The following is a 20,321-nucleotide window of genomic DNA, read 5'->3' on the forward strand; positions in this document are numbered from 1 at the left end:
AATGATCAGAGACACATTTTCTCTGTTCTTTGTAAGGCAACTAATGGACAGCACATTATCATTGCACACACTCACATGTAGCCACGCAATCAGATGATGCGTGGGAATTATGTAACCTTCAAACACAGGTTTGTTGTGCAGCTCAGCTGTTAGTCTCCAGGCTTTATATTGTCTCCACCACAGACAGAGGGACAGCGAAAACAGAGACTCCAACTGTGGAATTCAAGACAGACAGACATGCATACAGAAGCAGACAGATCGATGTTCAGTACGATGAGGTAATGACATGGACAGAGAGACAAACACAGGCTTCTGTCAGCCACGACGCAAGAGGCTGCCACGCTGATTATCGGGCTAACATATGCCTGAACACAAGTCTCTGAATCAAAGTTTTGGGGCAGTTAGATTCTAAGAATTCCATTACACAACAATCTCGAGTTAACTTTCACGACCAGATCTTTATCTAACTCTTTCTGAAAACTGTTTGGCATTTTGACTTGGTAGAAACTCTTCACAGTACCACTTCATTCAGCCGTTACATCTGTCAGCTGGGGGAGTTGCCACCCTGTTCCAAAGCGAACCCTGACCTAATAAAAAAACATATTAAAGGTTACTTTAGGCCGGGTCCATTACCCTTAGAAGATGTATACTCCAGTACTTTGCCCATTCAACATTGCACTGCTATAACATTGTGGGATGTGAAATGGACAATAGACTAAAAAAAGTCTAACAATCAATGCAGTAGAACAAGAGATGTTGTCTTTTTTTCCTGAATTTGTCTTCCTTGTCAAAATCTGATGCCATTATTACCCACAATACAACTCACCCCCTGACAGTTAAGTTGGATATTCGGGTGTGTTGAGCTAGTAGCAGCTAATGAAGCCTCCAGCTGGGATGAGGAGCAGGATACTGGAGGATGGTAAACTCACTGCTCTCCAACACCACATCCTCAGCTCACTCTGCAGCCACAACTTACTTTTATGTAGTTTTTTTGTTCACTTAAGTAGTAGTAGTACTCCTCCAAGCCTCAAAACAAACTTTGATGTATAAAATCAGTGGAAATGCCCTTCAGAAGCTGGTATGTTAAGACTTTGAAAACTAATAAAACAGGCCATATTCACTTATAGTCATGAGTAGTAGTGTTTTGGCAAAAATTTGATTATATTTACCCATCTATAAGCAAATATATTGATCAAGCCACATGAGTGGTCTGAACAAAGCAAAGGTTGTCCTTTAAAGCTACAAGTACCTGATACACAACAATGGAGTTTTGAAGGAAGAGCCTGTCACTTTCAAATTTAAAGTATATTAACAGTGGGCTAAGGACTGTGAATGATAATGTGAAAGAGGTGGCTTGTAGTGATGGATCCACAGGGAAAACCACTCTGAGGCTCCCCTCAGGTCTATGGAGCTTTACATCATCTTTCAGCTCATTGTTTTCATTTGGGTTTGGTTCACTCTCAGTTCTCTCATTGTCAGCGTTTCCAGCCACATGCAGCTGGAAGCAAAAACTCTGATAAACTTACTGTATGCTGCCTGCCCAGCATAGGATTTAGCAGCAAAAGACCAAGATATTTGTCTCGTGAGTTGGTGGAGACCAAAACCAGAGAGAAAAGAGTGAATATTGGACTTTGGACTGGACTGTGTGCGCTGTGCCCATAACATTATAAGGTGTCAGTGTTTATAACTTGCTGCACTGCCACCAGTAATCTCATTAAGGAGTGGAACAGAAGAAGTAAATGTGGTGTAAACACATGAAGTTCTTGTGTGTTTTTAGTACAGACACATCCGACAGCTCACACTCTCGGAACCTAGCTTGAAATCCACCACTGCACAGGACTACATTCAATTATCTAGTTTCATCTTTACCCACTTAAGTTCCATTTCATGCCCACGCTGATCAGTGCTGTTGTGTTAATCATCCTCATTAATATTATTAATATTATTACTTAGCCATAGTACGTGGTTGCATGAAGAAAAAATGTCTCTCTCTCTCTCTCCTCCTGATCCTTCCTTTCTGTCCCTCCACTCTCTGAAGACAAGAGCCTCATTGTTCAGAAGGGAAATCATAGGACTCACATGCTTTGGAGGAGAGAAAGTGAGTGATCACAGCAAAGGATAGGGTTGTTCAGAGGCAAAGAACAAGGCAGGAGAGAGGACTGAAGTCACCTTGAGCTGCATAAGGACCTCAGAACTGGACAGCTGCGAACAAGACTGGACAGGATACCTAAACATGGAGAATGGAAAAACAGAAACAGAAGACATGACAGAAGCCGTGTCAGAAGGTAAAATGTGTCCAAAAACTTGACCTGTAACTTATAAACAGATGTTCATTGAGGCAAAGCTTCTGGTGTGTGTTAAGGCTGCAACCAACAGTTACGGTAACTATGGATTCATTTATTGATTATTTCTTTCAGTAATCAATAATTGGCTTATAAAATGCTAGTTGCACTGAAACATGACCATCACAACTTCTTACATCTCAAGGTGACATCTTCAGATTGTCTGTTTGGTGCAATAAACAGCCAAAAGACCAAAAATGCTTAATTTTCAATTATATAAAACAAAGAAAAAAAAATCTTTGATGTTCACATGATGTGCCACTTTTCTTTGACATAAAGGTACCAAAGAGCAGTCCTGTGTGAACACATACATTTGCAGAATTTGCAGTGATCTCAAGTGCAATGTTCAAATGGGGTTCAGTTCGTTTTCCTCTTCTTGGCTGTGGATGATTTGAACTGCAATCTCAGATCTCCCCCCCTTCCTTCCTTAGTTATGAAGAATGGCAGTCTGAGCTTGTCTGATAAACATCAGTTTGAAATTAGGTCCTGATCCATACTGATTTTTATGACCTGTATGTTACTGACTAATCATATGAAGTCGGATGATTTATCAGTCCAGCTCTGGCTGAAAATAATTACTCTGTACTAAAACATTAAAGCTCGTTGTTACAGGTGAAATCAACAATGTGTTTGAAAAAAAGTTGTAATGTTAGTGAATATATAATCCAGTAGGAACTGTGAAGAGCATCATGTGTTTTCCTCCAGTTGCAGAACCACATTCTTTTGGTTTCCCAGTGTTAATCATTTTGTTTTATAGTTTGAGGTCACTCTGGGAACTCTAGCTTGAAGCTGACGTGTCAATGCCAACATTTTCTGGCCTGTAACAACAGTCAAATAGTGTAAAGCCAAGCTGTGTAAAGCCAAGCTGTCAGGGAAAATTTGTCATACGCTACTGTAAATCCAGCAGACAGAAAGATATTTTTTGTTGGACACTTCATATTCCTTCTTCTGCTCTTTTGTAGTTATGAAACGTTATGCAGTACTGATAAGGTACATTGTTCTTACTGGCCTCGTGAATTATGCATTATAATATATGTAAAGTGCGTATTTCATAGTAGCCTCGACCTGTGACGTATTCAGAACAATCTGAGACATTGTGTCTACATACAACCAGTTAACTGTCCTAAAGTGTCCTAAACTGCACTGCAAGAAAATCATCATCATAAATTTGAATTTCCTTGTGCAGCACTGCCCCCAGCAGTCCAGTCATTTTGTAAACATGAAAAACAGACGCTCAAACCTCCCCAGCATGACAAAATCAGTACAAGTGAATGTGACTCTTCCTGTAGGTGCTCCAATAACCAAGAAGAGGAAACTTTCAGACCTACAGTGTCTACAACATTGACGTATGAGGAGTTAAAGGACATAACAGCGATGCTTGCCCTCACATGTAGTTGGATGAATTCCTGTTCTGATAGGAACTGGAATTTGGAGCACTTTCACATGACAGCCGGAGCCCTCTAACCTTCCTGTCCTAACCTTCACTTCTGTGGATTTCTGTCATGAAACCTGGTGTCAGCCCTGACACCTCACATGCAGACATGCACTGCATTGCATATGATTATTATTCTGTTTTGATAAATATTCAAACCATTAATTACAGTACTATAATTAATGGTACTATAATAATACTATTATATGTAATACTATGAACGTATATTATGGACGTTAATCATATAACTAACTACGTTTAACTGAGCTAACTGAACATTTTTTTCTGATTTTTTTCATTTAGATAAAGAAGAGAATGAGGAGGAGGCTAACCTAGAGATTGCTCAGGTAATCAAGACCAGCTTCTTTGGCTTTCACCTAGTAAGGCCCATTTTAAAAAAAAACAAAAAACTTGAGTGTCATTACTTTGGATGATGGTAATATGTTGGCTGTCTCGTCACTAAAAGCCTCCCCTCCATCTGTTGGGAGCCAAGGGCAAACCATTTCTGTTTTCTATGTTTTAAAAGTTTTCTGTCAGCTGCCTTTACTAAACGCTGCATGCTCTTAAGCTGCAATTAATGTTTACTTTTCAATCTGTCATGGGAAAACCCTCACCTCTAAACCATATGACATGCGATCTTCTCAGGATCTCAAAAAAACATTAGGAGCATCATTTACAGAAAGGTCAAAACACAGTTTAGTCATTTTTGGATAGAAGAATAGAAATGGTTTTAGATAAGAGAGAACACAGTGTCCAAGGAAGTTTAGCATGTGAGGAACTGTTTCATTTTACTTTGATTTCAGTCTGCACTGGGTCTCATGACATTTGATGACATATCTGATCAAGACGACAAAGAGCAGAACTGCATGCATCAGACTAACTGTCTACTAACAAATCAGAGAAAAAATTAAATTAAAATGTTTACATGAGCTTTCGTCAGATGTTGGATTTACTTAACCTGAAGTAAATTAGCAGAGCAAATTCTTGCCTTTTAGCTGAGTGTTTGCTGTTATCCCATCAGCTATCACCTAAGATTGTTGCAAAAAATCATATCTCACAAAAGCTGCAAAAATTCAATATCTTTATTTTCAAACTGAGTTTTGAATGGGTGTCACTATAGCCACCAAAGTTCACATACTACTCAAATCACATCTTCATCAAATTAGTGTTTAAATCACCTGATTCAAGGGGACCAACAGCAAATGGCAATAATATGATTAGATATGACATCTATGAGGAATTAATACTGTTGTGCATCTTGAGATGATCCGCATGTGTAAGGATGTACAGCTGCACTGTGAACAACAGATAGCATCAGAAAGGAAGAAAAGCAGAAGACGAACAGTACAGATGCTCTATTCAGCCTCCTGCCTGATGCCTTTCACATGACTGAGAGAAAGACACAGCAAGACAGAGCTGCTTCAACTCATGTTATGTTCCCATGAGCTGATTTATTTATCCCTGCTGATTCAATTCAGTCAGCTTTGAATGAAAACTAAAGGCTGACTGCAGAGAAAAAGGGAGGCAGATAACAAATCCACTACTTTTAAGATGAAGAAAGGAAGAAAAGAATGACATTTTTTTTAAAAGAGCTATGCACATAAGAAATAAAAACAATGAAGGGGTAACGAGAAGAGAGTAAAATTAGGTGAGACGCGGCTGTGAAAGCATATTACCTCAACGACTGCACAATAGAAGGCTGACAAGAACCAAATCAAAACTGGTGCGTGTGTGTGTGTGTGTGTGTGTGTGTGTGTGTGGAGGGGGGACAGCTAAAAGGCACAAAAGAAAAGAGGAATACAACAACTCAAATAACAAGTAAAAAAAAAAGCAGTTAAAACAACTCATAAAAGTGAAGAGTTAAATCTACTATGTACAAAGAAATATTAACACACTCAAAACATTATGAAAACATTATGGATTCCTATTGCCTCTTATGATGCAGCTGCAGGGGCTGGTGGCTGAGCTGCGCGAGGGGCTCCATGCTGCCCTGACAGAGCTGTGCGAGCTGCGCCAGAGGGACCATAGCTTGGAGGAGAAACTCCAGGCCCACCAGACTGATGTGGATGATAAGATAATGGGCCTCAAGAACTCCCTCAACACATTTAAGGTGCTGGAGACACCACACACACACACACACACACACACACACACACACACACACACACACACACACACACACACACACACACACACACAGTCTATTCTTGGTGAGGCGGAGAAGCTTCTGTAACATAATTTAGAACGTCTGACTAGACTCTGTTGAAACTGTAAACTAATTTCACTTGTCATTATTAGATAGGAAGACAGCTTGTTCAGACTCTCACACTCCTGTTCAGCAGTTGAGGAAATACTGTCAGGCATGTGCATCTTCCATGTAGCCTGTTTCGTATGATCTGTGGACTTACTGTTTGGTGCTTATAATATTTATCTGCACAGACACAAATGCACCAACTTCAACAAAAGGGTCATTCATTCATGACACAGTGTGTCATCATGAGATTATTTTCACGTGCTGCATCTGCACACGTATGGTGTTTCAGGCAGGTGGTATTCTTTATCATGTTCATTGTATGATTAATGTGTATATATGTGAAACAGTGCAGAGATGGTGCACATTAACTCTATGTGATAACAAAGCTAGTTTCAGTTTTGGTGACACTTTGAAACATAAATCCCATAATTTCTTATTAAATATTAGTTTTTTTTTTAAAAGGTTTCCCTTGAAGAATTTCCCTCCAGGGATTAATAAAGGAATTCTGATTCTGATTCTGATTCTGATGGAGGTGATTTTCCACACATTTATTCTTTTAGTTGCTCTGAAAGAAAAATACCTTCTTCTCAACTTGTGCCCCAAAGCAGTGCAGTGGATTTCTCTTCAGATACTGACCTGGCGGCTCACAGTGAAGACACACCACACACTGTTAGTCACAGCAGTTACACCAATGCAGTTCTTTGGTATAATCTGCTTGCAGGAGGAGCTGAATGTGGCCTTGTTCCACATAAAGGATGTTTCCATCAGGCAGAGAGAGGTGCAGAAGAGGATAGAGCTGTTCCAGTCAGAAAACACCAAAGATATCCTCCCTGTTCCACACAGGTAGGGCCGAAATACATGATGCAAAGATTCATCCACAGAGATCATCACAGTTTAATCTTTGATAGAGAAGAAACTGTGATGATGTGTAACTTAGCAAATAAGTTTTTATCTTCTTTTACTTCTCCTCCTACTGCTGATTGGGTCAACAGCAGAAAGAGCTCCAAGGCAGATGTGCTGGCGGCATCAGGGGATGAACACATCTGTGTGCCCACTCAGACGGACCTCAGTGTTATCCAGCACTTCTTTGCCAGTCTGTCACACAGTGGGTCACCACAGAGGAGCACCACATCAACACAGAGTGAGTCTGTCTGTCTGCCTGTCTGCCTGCCTGTCTGTCTGTCTGTCTGACTCGTCTCCTCACATTCGTGTGTGGGTTGCAGCTTCTACCTCTGAGCAGGAGGCCCAGCAGCAGCAGCTTAGAGGTTGTCTGTCTAAATCTCCAGCGTGGGAAGAGAGGAAGAACAGCAGAGACGACACAGAGACGCCCAACAGCCCGACTGAAAACAGTAAGAAATATAAGTGTTAATACAAGTCGTGATAATACTACTGCTTTACTATCTATAAACTACTGCTGCTGCTTTTACCTACTGTACACTGTGCTCACTGATGCCTCTACACACAACACATGACCATTCATTAAAGGAAGAGTTCTACATTTTGGGAAATAAGCCCTTGCATTGTCTTGTCAATAATTAGATCAATATCACTCTCATATCTGTCCATTTAAATGAAAGGCTACAGCCAGCAGCTTGTTAGCTTAGCTTAGCACAAAGACTGGAAACAGAGGGAAACAGCTACCTTGACTCTGTCCACATAACACCTGCAAAGCTTACTTACTAACACATCATATTTTGAGTTTTGCTATCACTATAAGGTTGGCAGAAAGCCAGAGAAGGCTCCAGGAAGTGTCTACCAGATCAAGAAAAATTAGCCCTACACTGACACAGATATAATGTGTGCTTTTTGAGAACCTCGGTGTTGCTGGTAGATTGATATTCCACCGTTGGACAGCGCCGGGCCTGTCTCCTGGCTCCAGCTCCAAACTGAACAGACAGGCCAATCGTCTTATTTGACAAGAAAGACAATACGCATATTTTCCCAAAATGTCAAACTTTTCCCTTAATTGTCTCTACACAATATGAAATACTGTACATATGGCAAAATATAGATTGGGTCAACACAGATCATACAACACAAAGCTCTCACCCAGCCCCCAATCGCAAAAACCCTAATGAATCCCTTCCTCTGTTTGATAAAATCTTGATGCCAGATGATGAGGTGATGGCACTTTACAGTCATCACAAGGCTCCAGAGGTCAGCCAAAGGCAGAGGGCTGCTTCAGTTCAGTGCTGAGCACCACCAGCTGCAGGGTTTTGCAGAGACTGATAGGAAGACTTACATGTAACTCACCATAGTTTAAGCTTGCGTTTCTGTGTGTGTGTGTGTGTGTGTGTGTGTGTGTGTGTGTGTGCAGATAAGAGACAGAGGGTGGCTCTGGAGCTGCTCGAATCAGAGAGAGTTTATGTGTCCCACCTGTCTCTGCTGCTGAAGGCCAACATCTCCTTTAACGGATCAGAAGCTCTCACCTCCAAAGACAAACGGTAAGCCTGCGGACGCACGAAGACAACTGATGAACAAAGGGTCAGTACATGGACATCAGCCCAAGATAACCCAAACATCACCAACCTTAGATCCTACGTTAAGCCATGAACTAACTACACAGACACAGACAGACGCAATTTCTTTCTTTACCTCTTGTTCACATTCACATAAACACACAGATGAACACTCATCCAGGAGTTGCTACTGATCTAATTTGAGAGCTTGCAGTGGGAGGAGAACAGGAAATAAACTAATCAAATAAAAGCAGGTTATAAACACCAGTGAGACAGAGAGGATACTCTTTTTAAAAGCGCCTTGTTAAAGACTTCTTGGTAATGTAATCACTACTAAGCTTCAGCACACGTGTTCCCAATGATCCAAACCACCAATGAAAAGGTGCAAATGCTGAACTGGTTTCACTGGTATTTGTAAATTATTGCATTTGTTTTAACCTGATTTACCTTCTGGCCAGAAGTCTGGCTCATATGATGGCACAATAATTAACAGGAAGTTTACGTGGAAACACAACCTTGACAGATGTTTGCAATTTGCCCTGTATATGAGCCGATTCTGCAAGCTGGAAAGGCACTCTGCTTCTCCACAGCAGGGCCAGACTTCATGTAATAGCTTATTCTATGCACAAATACATGCAGATAAATAAATAAATAAATGCATTTCACAACAGCAAGTATTATATTACTACATTTCATGTGAGAGTGAAAAGAAATCATTTTATGTCTTTGCTTGTTCTACAGTATTCATACAACAAAGCAGAAACAACACAGTGAGTGGTCTCTAATTTATCTTTACTGTCTGCTCTTCTCTGTCTTCAGTCCTTTTCCCAGCTCTCTGAGGTTTCTGATCCAGCAGCACCTTGAGCTCCTCCATACTCTCCAGGAACGTGTGCTCAAGTGCCAGTGGCAAGGCATCATGGGAGACGTGTTCATGAGGCTCACTAGCAGAGAGGTAAACCTCAAACACAAACTTTCAATACAAAGAGTAATCGGCATGATTCAACAATTTGTAATCCATCCGTGAATATTTATTGTGCAAAAGATGTGGACCTCAAGTTTATTCGCTTGTAAATCCGAATCTCGACATTCACAATGCACCGTGCTGTTTCAGGCCAGTTAATGTGCGGGGGTCAAAGGGTTTGGTCTTGTGACTGGCCATTTATAATGAATCTGAATCTCTTTGGCAGACATGCTGGAAATAAGGAAATGTCAAATTCCAGCAGAGCCACGCTGAGAGCTGGAATACAGACAAAGACAACAGTGATGTTTCTCAGCACTCTACAAAACAGCAGATGGCAAAAAGGGATATTAATCCTGAGTTGACAAAATTACAATTCTCTGAAGGACTCGACTCTCCTACAGGTTTTCTACAAACACTGAATAGTGATGCTTATATAATGATTTTTATATACAAAGAAGGTAATTCCCGTAAATACCTGAGAGCACTTGACAATTTCCTTTTCCCTCTGAGGGTACTTCAGTTCTGACAAAAGTTCAAGTAAATTTGACGTAAAATGTTTCAGGGAAGAATTAAAAACCCTTTACTCAAAGTTGAAAAAAAAACTATTGTGTTTTATTAGTGAGAGCCAAACCTCAGCTGATAGCTGAACGTAGAAACAATACAATGACACAAATGAGTCCATACTATTAAAGTCAACATAAAGATAACTGGGACTGAGTGAATGGGAGGAAATGCAGTCACTGGTCAGAATCTGGTCAGTAAAAATGAAATAAAGTTATAAGGAGGAGAGGAAGCAAAATGTGTGTGGATGGTACGTGAACACATACATATAAACCCATCTCTCTGTGTCTCCTTATAGAGTGATTTCTTGGACTTTTATGTGTCATACCTGAAGGAGCTTCCAGAGTGTCTGTCAGTCGTGACCATGCTCGCCTCCAGCTCGATGAAATCGGCTGGCTTCCTGGAGGTAACAAAGTGACATGATAATGTAACACTGACTGAACAGGGCAGGCAGAGCAGGATGATGTGATAATGATTTAAGGGGTTTAGAAGAACAACATGAGCATATGGTCATAATTTCCAAGCCCTGTTGGTGAACAAATGCTGCAGACAGCTGAATTTAAAGTCACATTGCTTATACCTGCTGTACTTACTGGTTTTGTCATTCCATCCTGGCTGGCTGTCCTGTACTGATCGGCTGCTTGGTGCCTCTACCAGAGTGACATAACAGGGGACGAATCCAAACCCTCCCTCCACACTCTGCTCCTTCAGCCGGTTCAGAGGATCCCTGAATACCTTCTGTTGCTGCAGGTTAGCACACGCACACTTCACGCAGGATGAATAATGAAGGGTTTAACTTCATAATACCATACACACATCCCCTACATGTAGCAATAACGTAATGTACTTTATAAAGAATAAAATAACTGAATAGAAGAGGACTCAATAAAAAAAATAAACATCAACCAGTAAGGATACAAAAAGAAAGACGATCAAAGACCAGAAACAGAAAAGTCTATTTAATTGTTAATTAATGCAGATGACTGAGCTTACGAACAGTCAGAAAGCCATCCAGACCCGGGTGAGTAAGGGCTGTGCTGTATATTTGTGTATGTGTGCAGGGGCTGCTGAAGCAAACAGAAGCAGATCACCCAGACTACTACCTGCTGCTGGTGTGCATCCAACACTTCAGGTCCTTCACAGCTCAGTACCACCACCTCATCCAGCACAACCAGGAGCTCCTGCTGCACAACCGCAAGGAGGTGAAAAGGTCAGGATTAGTATGATATTAAAAACATAACATTAAGAGATCAAACAAGACATATTTTCACTGTCTGGACGTGACAAAATAAGGTAAAGCTGTGCCTTCTGTCTCTGCAGGTCTACGATGAAGCATCTGTTGAAGACGGTGGAAAGTGGGATTCAAACTAACAGCACTGGCTCACCGTACCCTTGCAGTAGTGCCATGCTGTGAGTATGAGAGATTTGAGAAAATGTGAGGGAGTTTTCTTAACTAGCTAGTGACTAACTTATTAACTAATTTATTTTGCTTAAGCAGGTAGCATGCATTTGGTTTATCAGTGTTTTATGCTGTAAAAAGCTGCCCGCTGCTGCTGGAAACAGGACTGATGAACCTGTTGATATGAATCATCTGTCACTGGCAGAGAACATGCGAACCAGGTGAAGCAGAGCAAGCAGCGTCTCCTGGAGCAGATCCAGTCGCATCGTTTCCAGGATTGGGATCGGGACCAGGATCACCAAACTCATCGTTATGACACAGATTGGCCCTCTCAAGTCCCATTCTTCAGTCCAGACTTGGACTCACGAAACCACAAACCAACAGGTCTGGGGTCACAGAGGCTTCTGCTTATAGAAATGGAAGAATTTTCTGTAGTTTCTGATTGAATATACATTATACTTTGCAAGTTTTATTACTTGCATAACTTTATTACTTCATCCTTACTTTTTATTACACCTGTAATCTTTGTCTTGCACAAGCACAAACAAAGCTTTATGCAGTGATTCATTAGGCATGCAGAGGTTGTGTACAATGGAGTGTGAGAGGCCTCATTGTCTTGGGGCAACAAGACTGGGTACACTCATCATCTTGCAGCACGAGTACAGTATTGTAGTGTCCCATGTCATATCCTTAAGCTTTTGTTTAGTTTTTTTCATGATTTCACTTTGTGTATCCCACGCAGGGATTCTGCAGGTACAGACGTGCAACCCATGTCACATAAATGTTTATGAGACAATTGCACCATCAGCCAACCAGTCAACCAACCTTTGGCTTTCAGGTCTTGGCAGTATCCCAGAGAGTGAGGGATCTGAGAGGTCCATGTCATGCCAGCATCATCTGCTCTCCAGACCTGCAGACATCCGTCAGGTTCAACCGGGGTCTGCTCTGGCCGATGCCCTTGGAGAGTTCCTTCTCCCTCCAGATCCCCCAGGGATGGAAAGCCTCTATGAGGAGGACAGAGGATCCTTTCATGATGTCTCAATGTTCGACCGCTGTTCCTCTGCCTCATCAGATTCCTCCATCGACATTGCCTTTGTGAAGTGCCCTAAAGCTCCCTCAGCATCACATCATGCAATGGCAGCGAATGTGTCGACAACCTGTGACGTCTTTGGCAATGGTAGAAGTCAGGGTAATGTTTACAGCAAACTGCCCAACCGAGGGTGCGTGTCCCCAGATGAATCTGTAATGATGCGCCGCAATCAGCATCGCCCCCTTCAGGCCAGCCAGCGTAAGAGCAAGGTGAGCTGGTTTGCACTTATGCACACAGAGAGAAAGACTGTCAAAGAATTTTTACATGTCTACAAACATGACGTGTAATTTTGTGCTGTGCAGTCATTGAATGGCCTGCAGATGGACAACACAGTGAGTGGTCTGGATGGTGGACCTCTTTCAGACCACCCCCATAGAGTGGGACTGGGCAGCCACGCAAAGCTGGAGCGTCAAGGCAGTAAAGGAAGCAAAGGGTGTCCCACTCCATCCCGCAAGGTCCAGAGCCCCTTAGGAAACAGAGTGGATGCCGACAAACAGGGCGACGATCTTCATGGGCTGCTCAGCATTGTGGGTTTCAGCAAAGATGTGAACAAAATAATAATTTGTTATGTAAAATCTGCCTGTATCAGTTTTTACCCAGAGTGGCAGGGATTCCCTTTCTTGTTCTGGGTCACCTGGGCAGGCTGTAACTGAAATAAGTATATTGTGTTCAACCCCACCAGGACCCCGGGTTCCAATCATGGGGTGACGAGTCAAAGTGGAGGGGCGGGACGGAGGAGAATAACCACACGGCCTTCAGCGAGAGGAGTCGGAAGCAGGACAAAGGAGGCTTCAGAAGCTCGTTCAAGAAGCTCTTCAAGAAGAAGTAAGAATGTAAATGTAACATGAAAATATGCACAGGAATGGCTTGATACCATAGCTGCATTAACTGAAAGAGAGCAAATGAATCCTCTCAAGAGATGGAGATGGAGAAAAGAGGGAAGGATTGAAGGAAAAAACACCAACGAAAGGTTTCGTCTTCAAAACAGCATCTTTTTGCATCAGAAATACCTTCCATAGACATTACCACTCAGACATGGAAAAATCAAATTTACCCAGCTTTTCTTTTTTTCACACAGGAGTGGTGATGAGAAGAAAGAGAAGGGAGGTGAGAAAACACCAGAAAACCAAAACACTGGTGAACACGAGACACCGGGGAAAAATCCCAAACTGGTACATCTGGAGATAAACCGCGGCACAGCTGTATGAACACCACTCACATCACGCACACACACTTTCACAGACTGATCAAATATAAAGTGTAATACGAGCATGATTAAGCATGTGTAAACTAAAGAAGTGCAAGTGTTTTTTTTACATTTACAATTGTTAAAATGCTGTAACATATAAACAGGTATAAGCCATTTAGCTCAGTGACTTTTCCTCTAATCATTTTCTAGATGAAGTCTTGCCCCATGACTTCATACTGAAGGAAAGCACTTGAAATGGCTGAATGCCATTTTATTTCTTTTTTTTTTTTTTTTTTTTTTAGCAAAACAGATCTGATCGCTGATGTTGTGCTTGTGCTTTGTGTTATTTTCTCACTATTAGTAACAGCAGGAGCTCGGTATCATTTTCCCACACCAAAATAATTTCACCTCTGGAGGGTAAATTAACACACTTCACCACTAGAGGGCTTCCCCAGACTCCACATTTCTGTGCTCTACCTCCAGTTTCTAAAGGTTCTTCAGATAACTCTTTTCTTTTACTTGCTGCCCTTCTTTCTATGCAAATCTGGTTTTTAATTGTTCAAAGCTCTATATTGATAGGAGGTCCCCTCTTCATTTAACTACTGACCTGAAATTTAACTATTCCATTTCCATCAGTTCAACAGGCTCTGATGCTCATTTTCATTGGTTTCAATCCAGCCAGTTTGCTTAATGTCTTCTAGCCATAACCAGATTTTTATATTGTGCATTTACTCAGGAGAACAAACAATAAACTGTTGTTATTTGTGTACCAGTATGTGTATATGTAAGTTTCATTTTGTCAAAGGGCAAAACAGTAGACCTAAATGCTGTGACAACAGTTTCTATGCATTGAACAGAACTGTTTTGTTAAGATATAAAAGTGGCAATCAAGAAAGTTCAATAAAGGAAAAATAAAAAATGTTATGTTGCTGGTTCCTTTTCTTTGAATCGCTGGGTAATTCAAACATGATCAGATTAAAATAAAAACTATATATGATGAACTAAAGGTTGTTTTAACTGGCAGGACACATCTAAAATTAAGCCAACAGCAGATGAACGGATAAAAAGTTTCATCAGTCGTGATTCTGTCGATGAGTTTCTCGATTACATTAACATGAGACATATTTTACAGACGTGTTTCACCTCATGGGACTGGCCTGTAACTCTCTCATTCAGCAGGCTGCAGATTCCTCATTAGGACAGGCCGTTTGGTCCTGAGGTCCATTTTTGTCCAACGTCTGCCACCTGCAGGAAAGAACCTGTAAGCTCAAATACAGTAAAGGCAAACTATCATGTCACATTATCATTTAGTGGATATTAGGCAATTTTTAGAATTTAGGTGTTGGTTTTACCGTTCACCACTGGGCTCACAGTGGACACTACTTAATTTTACTACTTAAAATTGCACTACTTAATAGCTTTTTGGAGCTATTGGTCTAAAGCAAACAAAAATACATCACAGATTTTTATCTTATCATAATAAAGGTTAAAGATTAAATGTGTTCCAGTTAATGCCACAAATAACAAAAATCTTACACGTGACAGGTGTGAAATGTAAAACATGAAGCCTCACCCACTCAGCACAGCTCTGCAACCTGATACGACACCTGCTGGTGTCGCGTCACCTGTATTCAGGTTCACATTCATATTACTGTGTACTTCTCTACATTCACAGTAAATAATACAGCTCTCTGGAAATTACTCATTTTAGTGGATAGTTTTCATAGAAGGAAGCGATAATAAAGTGATAATTCAGCCACCATCAGACTTATTATTTACACGATTCTCACTGTAACGTGTCAAAACGCCTGCCGTGAAAAGGCCTGTCAGAAATAACCACCTTGAGACACGTTATGTTTCAGTTCCTTCTTTTTAATGTGTTAACCTGTCATCTCATAAATCTGTTACACTTCTGAACCAAAATATAGGCAATTATACAGTATGTAAAACAAACCCATTTTTATTTTACACTATATACACTTCATAACGTGTGCATTGCATTATGAAAACAAAAGACAAAAGTGATGTAACAGCGACAGAACAGAGGAGACTAGTTGTGTTTTGTTTCATACTGGGAGGAGACCTGGGATCAAACAATAACTCATCTGTGTTTAATTTAATCTGACTGGGGCACCAGGTAGACGGGGTTGCCAGAAGCCACAGGTGATCCCAGGAAAATTATGCCATAGACCAATTTGGGATTCTTTTCTGTGACTGTCTCATTCTGGAAGTCCACGTATCTGGTGCCCACGTCACCTTAAAACAATCGCTCCATGAGTTGCTTTCACACATGATTTGACCCAGGAGAAGATGACATTATAAAACAGACTTTTTAACACATCAGCAAAACCCACAACAGAAGGTCGTGTTGGCACCTGCTTTGGGGGTTTACAGGCTAAGCTTGCAGCTACGACAGCAGACATCACCGAAGCAACATTCAATCCCACGGAAACTCGCTTTGTTATTCTGCAAAAGGACAGTTTCAGCTAAATTAAAACTTATGAACACAACAGAGAAAAAAGGTACAAGATCTTAGGACTGCTCATATTGTCCGTCTCAACTAAATCAATACATTGTTGCCATGATTTTTAGATGTGCGGTTATGTTGGAGGATGCATTTTTTCAAATTGGGTATTTTAGAAAACAAAGAAAAACTCTTCAGTGGATATCTCATTCACTTTGTATTTATGTGACGGGTTCTAATAACCTTTGTTCATTTACGTACTGAGAAGACATGTTTTGTTTAACCGTACATGCTGTAGACCACCGCCACATGTTGCTTTTTCCCCATCTCTGACACACCACGAGGTAGACTAAAATTCTAAACTTATTAAGCAGATTTTGGCATTGCATTAAAAATGTAAATTAAAACACGTTCTATGACATCAACCAAGCCAAAGTACACAATCGAACGCTTACAGTTTGTTGTGCAGGGCTGCTGATACTCAGTGATATTCCATCAACACTTGTACGGGTTACATGTACGGGTGTTGGCTCGAAGCACATGTATTGTCACGCTTGTGGCTAAATTGTGGCTCATCTAAGGCAGTGATTCACTTTCAGGGCAAGTCAAAACAGTGCTGATGCATTTTAACATTTGCTTTTGTTTAGAAAAGCTTTTCAGAGAGAAGTTCAAATATATAAATTGCGAAACTGCAGCATGCTCCACATGGCAGGTTAAAGAGTTTCGCATCCCAGCTTGAACACATTTCTTGCCTTGAAAGTGGATCAAACTCAGCTGCTGATGCCAGAGTTCAACTCATTTGTCTCATTTATCTGCTCTATGGCTTTGTGTGGTTAAATTCCAGCCATCAGAGTCCTGTAAAGAGCACCACATTAAGGAATACATTACACTTCAAATGTACTACATGGGAATTCAGTGTAGTGTCTTAGTGTCTTGGATGATTCATGTGTCTGAAATTTGTTTTCCAGGTGCCAAGCAACACCATGTGAGCATTTTATACAAGAAAAGTGTGCGCAGGTGTTTAAAAAATTAGAAAATGAATTAGATCCTCACAATGGATTCAGGTTCTCTGCACTGGACTAGACTATGCTTGTTTATATTTACTTCACCACAAAAGTGCAATAAATCATTGGGGACTGACCGCGTTCTTCAAAAACAAAACCTTAATTCAGAGATATTACTGTTACCACAGCCTGATCACTCCTCTGTCGTTATGTTAAAGACATTTAATGATGAAGCTGCTCTTGCATACACAAGTATTTTGTTCATCTCAGGGCCAGATGGTTCAGTGATGAGCTTATGACTAACTTTCTGTGGAGCACATTAAAAATTCTGGAGAGTGGCCCAATTTAAAAAAAAAAATGCACCAAAACATTTCAGCTTTTTCAGATTTCAGGTTTTAGTGATGGGGTCTCGGTAAGGGATCCTCTAAACTAGTGTTCACGTCCTCTAGTGTCACAGCTTGTAAAGACACATCAATACTACACACCACGCAGTGCACATCTACATGCATGTAGCGTGAGCTCTTGCACAGATGTCGGCCTTTAAAAAAAAAAATGTCATAGCAATGGTGGCTGGAGTTCAATATTTCTCTAAATATAACTTCAATTTCAATAAAAAATCAATAAAACATGTGGACTTACAGAGAAACTGAACTGCCCACTGCACTTCTGGGTTAGCTTCTCTTTAACTAGCAGAGTTTTATTAACTGTTCCTTCTGAAAAAGTTCAAACAAACATTTAATAGATTTCATAATCTCAGCAGAACGGGTATCTGCTGTTGAACTATTACTATTGCATGTATCCAGCATAGTAGCACACATCTATTTAGCAAATATCTGGTTCGAGCTTCTTTGTTTTGGAAGCTCGTGGAACAGAAGCTTGTCAAGAATGTGAGTTGGGCCTCTTTAGTGTACTCTGTACACTAAATACATTATCCATGGGGCCTGAATGTAATGTAATGTACTAGCTCAATAGCGGGTAAAACCCTTCTCAGCATTTGTTTTATCCTCCTTGGAGCACAACATGGGGGAGGTGTTCTTGTTCTGCTACTTGTTCCAGACCACACATACAGAAATCTATCAAACCATTTCAATGATTTAACAGAGTCCTTCCACTCAAACCATGTGGAGTTCCACAGAAGCTATAATTAATGCTTAAACCGATGGAAAAGAGCTAATACACACATTCCAGGTGTTCTGATTAAATATAAGTGACTTTTCCTTCCGTGTAAATCCAGCTTTTGTTTTGATTTTTAATATCTGTTGGTGGTCTTTTCAAGTGGCCTCAAGCACAAACACATCTGCTTAAGACCACATCTGTACATGATGCACTTGCACGTGTGTAATCTACTGTCTACATATACACACACACACACACACACACGCACACACTACGCATACACACAAGGTCATATATTATAATGACATCACATTTGTTTGTCAAATACCCTTTTCTCTGTGCAAATTTTTAACACCAGTGGTTCAATTAAAACAAACAAACAAAAAACAAAACAAAACAAAGCTTTCTGATTAAAACAGCATTTTTTTAAAAAAATGAAAAAGATGACATCAAAATAGGAGAAATAAACTCAAACAGAACTCTTAACGTCCGCTGCCCTGACGACGAGCAGGAAGTTTCGACGGTGGTGCATGCAAAACAAAAATGACCAATCAGCGTTGCTTCCTGTTTGCTCAGTCTAATCTTGAGCTGTGGATTGTTATTCGAGTGAAATCCAATGACTAAAGCTGTCCACCTAAGGAGACCGCAGGGCTCGAAGTGAATTTACTGCTCCGTCATCCCTCCATGCCTGTCTGTCTCTCTGTTTGCCTCCACAGTTGTACAGAGCGACCATACACACGCCTATCTACACGACCATGGTCTTTTTTAGTGTTCGTCTCTGTCAAAAAAATACTACATTTATATTTACAACAATTAAATAGAGGTCAATTAAGCACTTGTGTGGTGTAGTGATGGGTATCGGAATTCAATTCTAGCAGGAGTGGCGAAGCGGTTTAATTTATTTTTTCTTTTTTGTCGTTTTTTTAAAAAAACAAACAAATAAAACAGGAAAGCCATCCTGGCTGTTAACATCATGCCACAATAAATAAAGGTGTAGTTTAAAAAAAAAAAGGGGAGGAAAGGATGATGAAGGAGAGGAAGGTTTTCTGTCCAAGATGGCTCTTCTGTGAAGCTTTAGCACAAGTAGCAGTAGCAGTAGTAGTAGTAGTAGCTGTAGTACTAGTAGTATGTGTAGAACTTGCAGAAGTAGTGTTGAAGTCAGACTTCTGTGCTGGATGATGTTTTCCCAGTGTGCAGTGTACACGGGGGGAGGTGGGAGGGTATCAGGAAGGATTTTGGGTTGAAGTCGCTTTTGTAAGGTGCAGAGAAGAGATTCCCCGACTATCTGAACCCAAACTGAACGCAGACCACCAACGTTAACCCTCGTCCCATCACAAAACTGGTTCACAACCCCGCTACTCTACCACCACAAGCTTAGCTAACACACATCTAACACTGTGGTGCGTTTTAAATTTCTGCAACTGGGAATCAACATCTGCACCCACGAACGGCTCGTCTCCCAGTTACGAGGCAGACGGGAGGTCGGGTGGGTTAGCGGTAGGGTTGGGCTGAGTGTCTCCCCTGGTTGCTCGCTCCCTTGTTTGCATTAGTGGTGGGATGTTTGGAGAGGTGTGTTTACGCTCGTGTGTGTGAGTGTGTGTGTGTTTCAGTAGCTGTTTTCATGGCCTGCCAGGATGTAGAGGTTGCTGTGGGCTGTAGGGTTGTCTGTAGGCCTGCTCTCCAGCACCACCACCCTGCAAGAGACACAGACACACACACACACACACACACACACACACATCCAGTTTAGTTTCAAGGGAAAAGTCTTAATTTCACCTTTAAAATCCCAGGCAAAAGGACAACCCAGCCTGTTTCAGAATGTTATTAGTTTTCTTGACAAAAATAAATACAACACAGAGGAATATACAGTGTGAAGACACAGTAAAGACCCTTAATTTACTGCAGCAATATGTACAGACAGCCAGCAGCCCACACAGGATATGATCCAAGCCTGTAAGAGCCCGTTATTTGGAAAAAAGCAGCAGAGGGAGATGACTTGTGTTGACACTAAGCCTTTCACAAAGTACTCTGTGTTTACCCTGAGGAAAAC

At 41.0% G+C, this 20,321-nt stretch overlaps 2 protein-coding genes across 7 annotated transcripts in view; one reads left to right on the forward strand and one right to left on the reverse strand.

Annotated features, from left to right (window-relative positions):
- The first annotated feature begins 1,852 nt into the window (after window positions 1-1,852).
- Window positions 1,853-13,723, forward strand: arhgef33 (Rho guanine nucleotide exchange factor (GEF) 33). The gene is made up of 17 exons (XM_046402962.1): window positions 1,853-2,285; window positions 4,078-4,121; window positions 5,720-5,884; window positions 6,750-6,871; window positions 7,021-7,169; window positions 7,252-7,377; window positions 8,346-8,472; window positions 9,307-9,439; window positions 10,308-10,415; window positions 10,667-10,759; window positions 11,071-11,219; window positions 11,330-11,419; window positions 11,614-11,792; window positions 12,247-12,707; window positions 12,801-13,025; window positions 13,181-13,323; window positions 13,577-13,723. The coding sequence occupies exons 1-17, from the start codon at window positions 2,234-2,236 to the stop codon at window positions 13,704-13,706; spliced, it is 2,496 nt and encodes an 831-aa protein (XP_046258918.1). The 5' UTR covers window positions 1,853-2,233; the 3' UTR covers window positions 13,707-13,723.
- A 1,815-nt stretch (window positions 13,724-15,538) lies between these two features.
- The window catches only part of LOC124065694 (mitogen-activated protein kinase kinase kinase kinase 3-like), a 36,257-nt gene continuing 31,474 nt past the window's right edge, over window positions 15,539-20,321 (reverse strand). For all 6 annotated transcript variants that reach the window (XM_046401322.1, XM_046401324.1, XM_046401320.1 and 3 more), the window contains one exon: window positions 15,539-19,965. In XM_046401322.1, the coding sequence (XP_046257278.1) occupies window positions 19,878-19,965 (88 nt within the window). In that variant the 3' untranslated portion in view covers window positions 15,539-19,877. The remainder of the gene's footprint in view (window positions 19,966-20,321) is intronic.

The sequence above is a fragment of the Scatophagus argus genome, chromosome 10 (assembly GCF_020382885.2).
Source record: "Scatophagus argus isolate fScaArg1 chromosome 10, fScaArg1.pri, whole genome shotgun sequence".
In the NCBI taxonomy this organism is placed as follows: Eukaryota; Metazoa; Chordata; class Actinopteri; family Scatophagidae; genus Scatophagus; species Scatophagus argus.

Excerpts from the sequence above, each read along its gene's own strand:
- arhgef33 (XM_046402962.1), top strand. The coding sequence starts at position 2,234 with ATGGAGAATGGAAAAACAGAAACAGAAGACATGACAGAAGCCGTGTCA. Across the intron at positions 2,286-4,077 it reads GACAGAAGCCGTGTCAGAAG|ATAAAGAAGAGAATGAGGAG; the intron begins GTAAAATGTGTC and ends TTTTTCATTTAG. Across the intron at positions 11,793-12,246 it reads ACGAAACCACAAACCAACAG|GTCTTGGCAGTATCCCAGAG; the intron begins GTCTGGGGTCAC and ends TTTGGCTTTCAG.